Source organism: Chinchilla lanigera, unplaced genomic scaffold (assembly GCF_000276665.1).
Source record: "Chinchilla lanigera isolate Chin_1 unplaced genomic scaffold, ChiLan1.0 scaffold00043, whole genome shotgun sequence".
Lineage (NCBI taxonomy): Eukaryota > Metazoa > Chordata > Mammalia > Rodentia > Chinchillidae > Chinchilla > Chinchilla lanigera.
The window spans coordinates 15,920,627-15,930,729 of NW_004955444.1; the positions used below are offsets into that span (position 1 = coordinate 15,920,627).

A 10,103-nucleotide genomic window follows, 5' to 3' on the forward strand; every position below is an offset into this window, starting at 1 on the left:
GTAGAGTGGACTCAAAGTGTTAATCTTGTAATGATGTGATTAGTCTTTCTGATCATCGGTCCAGTCTGAAATAATCTGGAGCCCACTTCCATCACCTCATCAGTATAAAAAGGCACTTTTATGACTCAGAATATTTGAAGAACGAAGATCAGATCTGTTCTTTATTATACTACACAGTGTTCCAGTTTTAGTATGTGCTGCCGAAACAAGCACTACACAGTGTAAGTAGATACTGATTCTTAGAGATACTGGGTTTGTACATCCAGATCCTTAGAATTGAATGCTACTGACTGTCTCTGTTCTGAGAAGAATTTTGGAAGGAGAACAATACTAATCATACATAGAACCTATATCCTGCTTTATACTTCTGAAAGTTGTTTCTTCCATTATCTCACTTAATCATTACAACAACCTTATGAGAAGTATATATTTTAGGGCAGACTATTTTGGTAGCCTGTGGCAAAACCCAGTTTTTACCATAAAAAGCAGAATTTCAAGGTACTGGAGTTCTCGTGGAAGCCATTAGCAAGAATGAGGGCCCTGAACTGGAATATCAGGCATCTGAGCCTTGAGCACATTGGAATATTTTGTTTTACCCTCTTGGTGTTTGAGTCTGTGTGTGACTACAGAGCCTTTAGTGTTGACCATTAAGATATATTGTTTCTTTGATCTATTTACTGCACAGAAATTCTTTGGCTTGGTTAATGTTTTTTTTTACATTGTTGGTATTTTTTAACCTTATATATGTGAGATACCTTTGAAAATGAGTTAGAAATTTTGGATTTTTTCTTGGAAAAACAAGTATATACACGTTTGTGTAATTTTACCGGTTTTTCAGCAGTGTCTGGGAATCTGGAATTAAGATTCTCTGCTTATTCTGTTGCCAGCCTACAGATTCTCACGTGAGAACAATTTTATTTATTCATATTAAAATTCTAGAAGAAAAGTTCTTCAGTCTGGACGATATTTGAATTTGTTAAACACATTTTATACTTTGCTTGAATACTTCCACAGAAATGATGTGTTTAGCTTACCATGTAGTCATCTTGATTATGTGTTAATCATGACATATTTTGGATACATTTATTGTGACTTAAGGTTTTATTTTTTTCCTTGTGTTGAAATTACTTTTTGTGTGTATAATTATTTCAGGTGCATCAAAGAGCAGAATGTTTCAAAATTTACCTCCTGAGTTATTGCAGTCATTGGCATCTGAACCTCTGACTGCAAATTTCCACAAGTGGAGCCTCTCTGTGAAGGTATCACGTTAGTTCAACAATGAAATTGATGTGTTTAGAATAACTACAGAATTAATCATTTTACTTTCCTTTTATACTCTAGAATTTTACAATGAATGAAAAGTTAAAAACGTTTTTCAATGTGTTATCTACAAATACAGATGGCACGACTGAGTTCATTTCATCGATGGAAGGTATGAGTCACTGTCACATGTCTATCTTATTTATTGACTTGGACTTTATATTTCTCTTTACTTAGGAATAAAATCATATTATTTTGGAGCCTGAAGGTGGAAGTGGAGACAGGTGGGATACTTGTCCACGTTCCAAAGCAGTTTTCCTGATACTTTCTGTTAAGGGGTGATAAATGAGAAAAGAAAAGAATGGCAGCTTGGAAGCGAGAGGATTATGAAATGAAGCAAATGACTTCTGTGTTTGCACAAGGGCAGATTAAAGGCCTTGAGAAATTCTCCTCCAGACATCAACAAAATACATAACTGACAAAGAAAAACATCTTTCTAAATTCACTCATAAAGTGTCAAAAAGTCAGGCTATTCAGGCCCCAAACCCTTGGCATTATTGTTGAGTCTGCTGACTTTGAGACAAAGGTCCTGGACCCACTACAGGGAGAATACCCCATGCAGCAGGACCTAAAAGGCTGTGTACCTCAGACTACACCTGGAACCCTGACCACAGAGCTGCAAGGGGTTGGCCATCCTGAACATGCACAGAAGGAGTCAGGTAGCTGGGGTAAATAAAATAAGCCTTGAACTCTCATCATGATAGGCTGGTCTCACAGGCTTGCATTGTTCTAACTGGAAAGTTGAACAAAGCTCAAGTCAAACATTTTGTTTAAAGTTGTCTTAGACTGGTTTAAAGTTGTCTTAGATACATGTATTGCAGAACCAAATATAAGTAATTCTGTTGGGAAGACCAGATATTCATTTCCGGTTTCAGGAAATTTATTGGCCCCAACTCTAATACACAAAGAAGCATAGGACAACTTATAATAACTTGCAGAAATAGCAGATACAGAGTCAGCCCTGCACAAACTTTCAACCCTAGAGTTATGAGACACAGTATAGTTTATAACTGTATTTTAAGTTTTAAAGAAATAAATTCAAAAATACAACATGAAATTTGTATTTTGATTTGAAAAGAACTAATTTTAGTTATTAGGAATGAAAACAATATAAATAAAAATCTCAGAAGACGGGTTAACCAGAAGGTCAGGTAAAGAGAGATTAGTGAACTACGATAGAAGGTAGATCTGAAGGAAAGAAACCCTCAGACTCCGTCACAGGCGAACAGAAATGTAAAATGTGTTGACAGAAAAGACGGTGATCTGGGGGCTAGAGCTGAGAAATTCGAACACATCCAGCCAGAAGTCTAGAAGGCAATGGGGCAGTGTGGCAAAGACACTCTTTTTCTTTATTGAGAAAATTAAAGTAGATAAAAAAAACCTAGGTGGAAAAGGAAAGTATAACAGGTTTTAGAGAAAATAAAGAATAATACACTGACTTGTCTTTTATAAGGGAAGGAGTTTTCAAGACAAAAAGACAAACCATACAGGAAAAGACTGATGTATTTAATCAAGTCAAAAAGTTGTGCTCATAAAAATTGCATGAAAGAGAAAAGATATTTATAAACCCTATAACTGACAAAAGGTGTGTGTCTTATATAAAGTAAAATCATAAGAAAAACTAGACAATTAAAAATGGATAAGAGATATGAATAGGTCCCTTAGAAAAGGAACTTGATTGTCCTCTGCACACATGGCTCAAGGAGTTAAGTTTCTCAGTATATTTACTAACTGGGATAATGCAAATAAAATCCAAAGTGAAAAAGCGTCTTATATCAGCAAGATTGGCAAAAGTTAGAAGGCTGCTGGTTACAAGTATGACCCAGGGTGTGGCGCAGTGAGTGAGTACATGCACTTGTGATTGCGGTGCAAATGGCTACAACTGCCTTGGAAAACATTTTGTCATTTCTTAATAACATTTTCCACTCCTCGTACTCAGCTGTTGTATTGTTTGATTTAAAAATAATACTCTAGTGAAACCTTTTCATGTGCGTAGAAATGAATGTGACATTATTGTTCATAGTCGTTCAAAAAAGAAAAACAAAATGTCCAACAGTAAGAAGAATAAATAAATTAATGCATCAGCATAATATATGGCTATTAAAATCAATAGCACACTTACATGTATCATTGAGTGAATGTTGAAAATAAATTTCAGTTAAAGAAAAAAACCGAAGGATATGTATAGTATATGTTTTCAGTTATATGATGGTCAAAGCTTGGCAAAAGGGAAACAACTTAATGTTTGGTGGTAAACCTAAGTAAAGCAGGTAGTGATGAGTTTACTACATTTTCACTGAGCAAAGGGGAGGGAGTATAGTTAGGCAGGGACACCTGAGGGGCGTTGTTCTCTTAGTCTGGGTGGTAGATAATCAGGGGCTTACTTCATTTCTTAAAATATATGTATATATTTTTTAGCTTTTTTAAATAAATGAGTTTTTGAAATTTTAGAAACTGAAAAACTTACTGGAGAAAAGAATGTCGGAGGAATAAAAAGGAGTGAGAGGAAACCAGAGAAAATGAACAAATAGTTGGGTCATTCTGTGAGGTGGCAACCATGCCGCCAGGTCCAGTGATCTCTTGCTGGTCCCTGGGTTGTACTAAGAAGAATGAAAGGAGAAAAGTGTAATGTATTATGATAACCTATAAAAGTGCTGTGGTACCTGTTTTATCTTCCAGTGAAGTAATGAAGCATGAGCTCCTAACACTTTGCAGGCTGGAGTATCAGCGTTAACAGCGACAAATGTTAGTAAATTGCAGCATAGTTAAGCATACTATACCTTAATAATTTCTGGTGGGCTAGAACAATCTGAATGTTAGGGGTTGATTGTGGCTATGGTTCACATTAAACTTGTGGATATATGTGGATATTTTCTTTTTTTCTATTAAATAATACCTATCTTTAATATGTTTATCTCAGTAGATGCATACCAGTCGTTAAGATACCTTGGATATCTCCTGCGAGATATATGTGTGCTGGAGTATTTCTCACCTATATGTATAAGCAACAAACTCCTGGAAAAGTGGGAAGTTTCCCATTACTGGGCAGCCTAGGTGATCCCACAGAGTTAACAAAGTAACAGTAAAAGTCTTCAGATGCAGTGCTAGGTAATGGTGTAGCCGGAAGCGCTAAGAGAAGTCGTTTTACAGAATTTGTCCTCTTTCTCTCCAGAAAAAAAAATGTGTGACTGTAAATTTAAGTTCAGTCTCCTGGGCACATAGTTTGGTAGAGAAGACAGGGTGGTGCTGGGAGAGGCTGGAAGGACGGACAGAGCCCGAGGCGATTCCGTCTGTTTTAAGTCAGGTGGACCCTTCACCTTGTTTATGGGTTGCTGAGGCTGATTCCAACTACCTGGGAGGGCGAGGTACTGGAGAAAAATGAGCTACAGTAAAGTGGAAGTGGTTCATGTTATTCAAAGATTGGCCATAATGCTGTGTTTAATCTGTTCTGTGGAAGTGAAGACATAATTTGTAAAGAATAGAGATTTATTTACATCACACTTCTGGAGGCCGGAAGTTCGAAAGCCTGGCACTGCTGTCCACATCAGCATCTGGCGAGGCCTGCCTTCTGCGTCTCAGCACCGCTTAGTGCATTGTGCAGGGGTACGGCCAGCGTGCTAGCTCGTTACTTTCCTTCTTATACACCAGTAAGGCTATAACGGCCCCACTTCATCCTCATCTGATCCTCATTTCTCCTCGAAGTCCCCACCTTCACAAACCATGAACTTTGGAGACTGTTTCCCACACACGAATTCTGATGCACACATCCAAACCGCAGCACGCTGGTAAGTCTAGTTGGGGGCTGTCAATGTTTAGGAGTAATACCCATCCAGGATATTTTGAGAAAGCTTGATCAACCTAACATGGAGTTTGTCATCTCTGCAATTCTGTTTTCCCTCCTGTGTTTTTAACATCGATTGGTGACATCACAGTTCACCAAATCCAGAATTAGAAAACTGGAACCATCCTTGGCTTCCTGCCCTCATTCTCCCTGTGTAAAAAATTCATGGCAGTTTCTACTTCCCAAAATTTTTCTTGAGTGTGTTCTCCTGCCTATCCAGTCCATCTCCTGCTACTTGAGGATTAACTACCTTCTACCTGGGTTACCTCCTAACCATCCCACACCTCTGTCTTCCAGCCAGGCATAGTGGTCCCTATGAGGTACCAATGTGGTCATCTTGCTTTAACAAAACTCCACAGTGGCTCTTCACTGGAGGCCAGAGTCTGTATTCACCAGATCGTTTACTTCCCACATTCTCTGTCTTCCCCTTCGCCTGTGTTCCAATGAGACTGGTCCAACACATGCTGCTCTCCACAGAGCCATGCTACCTCTGTGCTGCTTCTCATATTTTTTCCTCTTTTCTGAAAAATTTCCATTCCTCCCCACTCCCTGCTGATAGACTCTCAGCTATCTTGGAAGGCTCAGGTCAGCTGTTCTCTTTGAAAGGCCTTCTCTCCCGTTATTTCCCCTCTCCATGTCTTCCGTGCTCTTTGTACTTGCTTTGTGCTTCTTAGGAATGTTTCTTATTGCACCTACGTGTTCAAGTTCTTTCCTTCTCCCTAGCGTGAGAGCTCACTGGGGGTGCGACTGTGCCACTCCACTCTGTTTCCAGGGGTCGGGTAAGCCTCAAGAGATGTTGAACAAATGACTAATTGTTTTTTTAAAAGAGGGGGGTTTAGTTAGAAGTTAGGGGTTCAGGTTTTTGTTGGTTCTTATGACTGTTGTCATTCTAGGCTCCTTGGAAAAATTTTAGCCTTAAAACTTCTTTGTCACCTCTAAGATAGGAACCCTTGGAATGCTCTGTTGTACATTTTTTTTCTGCTCTTGAAGCTTTTGTTACAAATTAGTGAATCAAGGCATCATTCCTACGGTGGTCAGGAAACTTTCTTGGTCTTTTACTTGTGTGATTTAAAGCAGAGTAAATCACGTATCTATAGCTATGTATCTATATAATATCTATATGTCTCAGAAGAATTCCTCATTGTAATCAACCTATCACTTGAGGAATTTTTAATCCTCAGTAATGCTTTCACATGTCAGAGATGTGTATCAGAAAATCCATCTTTCAATTAGCTGTGGGTTACAGTTGCTTCCCTGCTCACTCAGCCTGAGAATCTCCTGCTGGTACCTTCTTGTGGAGTTCTGGCCAGAGAGAAGAAAAGTGCGTAGTCATAGGAGAAAGGCTGTAGAGATGAGGCACAGCGCCCAGAGCCTCTCGCTGAACTCCAGCCAGATTGGGATAAAATGTGTCCCTCTTTGTGCCCTGCTCTTCAGTGCAGGGACACGTGGGGTGTGAGAGTACAACAGTTTAGCCAGCTCTCCTTCCAGGTGATGCTTTTCCTTTCTCCAGGCACTTTCTTAAGGTTGTCACAGTTACAGTTCCAAAGCAAAAAAAATGATAGAGGGGCTTTTTCTGTGAAAATGAGGAAATGCACGTGTAAATTTCCAGAAGTTGACGGTTATACCTATTCATTCACCTTTTTAGAAAATTGTGGAATTTTTCAAACAGGTAGAGTGGAGAGAGTAATATATGGGCCCCCACATACCAGCCTCTCAGCTTCAACAACTGTCAGCACATATGTGGCCATTCTTGTTTCATATCTACTTTATCCCCATGCTGAGTTATTTTTTGAAACAAATTCTAATGATCATTATCAGTTGATGTATGCAGATATCTAAGAGCTCTGAAAATGGCTTTACCTGTAGTAACACAGTTTTATAAACTTTTAGAAACTCAGAATCAACACTGCAGTTATGAGGCAGTTCATAGATTGAGAAAAACATTTAGGCTGATACAAATTAGCTAATATAAAAGGACACTAGAAATACTGGCATGGTTTATTCTCATGAGTGAGTCATTTTGGGGATAAAATATGGTATGAAGGGGGTACCTCAAGAAAAGAGCCCCATCATAAAAACTTGTATCACTAAGTAAATAGGCACTTGAGGCTGGGGATATAGAGTTCAATGGCAGAGCATGTGTTTGGCATGTATAACACCCTAGGACCAATCCATAAAAAGCACCACAAAAACATGCACTTGACTGTTGAACTTGAATGTATGCCAAGGCTGAACTGTTTTACTTTACTATGATTACTTGGAAAAGTGAATTATATTACAAATTGTAAAAGGTTACAAATCAGCCAGATGTTTACATTGACTATGAACATAAATTCTTTGTCTTAGAGAATGGGTACAGTTTTATTTGTCTAATATGGTGAGTTATAAAGTAATGTTTTACGTAGGACATGATACTGTTTTATTATAAGTAACATCTTAAACCATTCTTAATAGTTACTGATTTGTGTTCTTCATACAGGATATAAGTATCCAGTATATGCTGTCCAGTGGCATCCAGAGAAAGCACCTTATGAATGGGCGAATGTGACAGGCATTTCCCATGCACCTAACGCTGTGAAGACCGCATTTTACTTAGCAGAGTTCTTTGTTTCTGAAGGTAGTGTGTGACCACATAATTTTATCACTTAGTGTACTTTGGAAGGAAATTACTCTTATTTGGGGTTTTAAGTACTCCTTTGCTCTATTACTGCTCGATATGGTCTATAGATTTAATTTTAAAAATAACAAATATTACATAATATGAATGCTCTGAAATTGAGGAAATAGTATTCCAATAAAACAAGAATAATTTTTGAAACCATATCATAATGCTGTAATGGGCTGAATTCTTGAACAATTTAAAGAAAGTTGAGTTCTTTCTCTTTTCTTTAACATTTTTTATTTAGAGTCTCCTTAGTTACTTTTTTTCTTAAAGGAATAATGATAGAATTATAACAACCTCTGAGAATTAGATGGTATTTTTTCCAAGGCAGTGTTACAAAATGAATGTGTACTTATCATTTAAGACTGCTTGTCTGTACGCATGGTCACACTAGAGGAAGTTAATAAGCTTTGCCTGACTTTTGGTGATGAAAACAGAAATTTTCATGCTATTTTATGTTTATGGGTTCAGTGTGGAGTTTGATTGTAGACTCTTACTTGTAGTAGAGTGATATGGGTATAATAAGATACAGGTAGGGACACAGCTTGCCAGGAATAGAATCAGTTGGAAGCCACGCCAGTTGAAGATGTGTTCTTATTTCCATTTTGCCCCCAACTTCTATTTCTCTTGCTACCCTTACTCAGAAGCTAAGTACTTCCCTACTGGATTCATTCTGCTGTAGAATTACGCTTCCTTGAATGGGTGGTTTCATGACAAAACCTCCAATTTAACAAAACCCCAGGACTCCCTATGCAGCGTTCATCCAAAGGAGCATTTTCCTGTGTGTGTGACAATCAGTGAGAACAGTGGTGGGTAGAATAGCATTTGCTGCAGTTTTGGGAGGCTGTATTTGCTTTACTTTGATTTTAGGTTGAAGTCCTAGTTCTCAGCCTCACATCCAAACTTTAGCCAGGCTAGACATCGTAGCCTGGCTATGATTTCTTGTTTTTTTTTTTTATATATATAATTCTTTCTTGTCTGAAATGCCTCACTTTTCCATCTGCCTTCATCAGTTTCTCCATCTTTTTTGCTCTTGAAGCATCTCAGTGAAGGTATACTAAAAAATATAACACCATTTGATTCTGTGTGGAATCTGGCCTAGACCTCTTGAAAATTAGGCTCTTGTCTTACCTGTATTTCTGCCTCTAGGCTCTTTATCAAATCTCTTACAAATGTAGCCACTTAGTAAGTGAATGAATTGGGCAGTGAGGGCCCACAGGGTCGGGTGCAGGTCAAGGTGCTAGATCAAAAGGTAACTCTGTCTAAATCGGGTACTACTGTAGTTTGGGGAAATTCTTTTGTTTTGTTTTATTTTGTTTGGTACAGGAAATCGATCTCAGGACCTTGAGCTTGCCAGGCAGGCGCTGTGTCACTGAGCTATCTCCCAGGCACCATGGGAAATTGTGTAAAATATTTCTCTTAGTGTTTATCCCACTTAATAATGCTGATTACAGGAAGAAATATTATAAAGTAAGTCTCTTGAAAACCTGGTCATACAATCTTTTTAAAAACACTTCCTTCTTTTTTTTTTTCCAGCTCGGAGAAACAATCATTACTTTGACTCTTGGTCTCAAGAGGAGAAATCCCTGATTTATCACTTCCCTGTAATTTACACTGGAAATGTTTCTTTATTTCAGCAATGTTATGTGTTTCCCTGAAAGTTTTCAATATGTTAATGAGCAGTTTGGGATAATTCCTTGATTAAACTGTCAAAATTACTTGCTACCCATGATACTATTAGGAAACCGCAGATTTCTGTTCTATGTGGGCGACGCTGGTTCTTCATTCAGTAGATGATTATTTGTACTGCATTTGATAATTTAACAATGAAGCAAATTTGTAGTGTTTTTCATGGAAAATTCATCTTAGACCTGAAGATCAGAAAAAATAAAATGATTGTAAATGGGAATTTGTTTCTGATTGATTGATTCTAGGAATGAAGATCACTCCTTTCCCGCTCGTCCCTTTTTTGCTGGAGTGAAATTAAATTAAATTCTACCTCTTGTTCCCTGCCATGTCTTCCTCCTTTGGGTTTCAGAAGTATTTTGTGCATATATATTGTGTGTAGAGATACACAAAAATCCCTCCTGCTCGGCTGTATTTCAGTTCCACAGTCAATGGGCACAATCCTGAAAGTGGAGTTAGGGTGGTCCTGTTACATCTAAAAGATCAGTGACAGCTCACATGAAAGTCCACAAGCCCAGTGCCTAGTGGATAGTAGAACCTCAGTAAGGGCCCTGATATCACTGCAGCTGTCTCACTGCGGTAATAGGGAAGCTC

At 38.2% G+C, this 10,103-nt stretch overlaps 1 protein-coding gene across 1 annotated transcript in view; it reads left to right on the top strand.

The window, feature by feature from the left end:
* The window catches only part of Ggh (gamma-glutamyl hydrolase (conjugase, folylpolygammaglutamyl hydrolase)), a 29,134-nt gene extending 19,402 nt beyond the window's left edge, over positions 1–9,732 (top strand). Inside the window, exons 6-9 of the mRNA XM_005392173.2 lie at positions 1,153–1,259; positions 1,342–1,432; positions 7,641–7,778; positions 9,360–9,732. Coding sequence (XP_005392230.1) covers positions 1,153–1,259; positions 1,342–1,432; positions 7,641–7,778; positions 9,360–9,481 — 458 coding nt within the window. The 3' untranslated portion in view covers positions 9,482–9,732. The remainder of the gene's footprint in view (positions 1–1,152; positions 1,260–1,341; positions 1,433–7,640; positions 7,779–9,359) is intronic.
* The last annotated feature ends 371 nt before the right edge of the window (positions 9,733–10,103 follow it).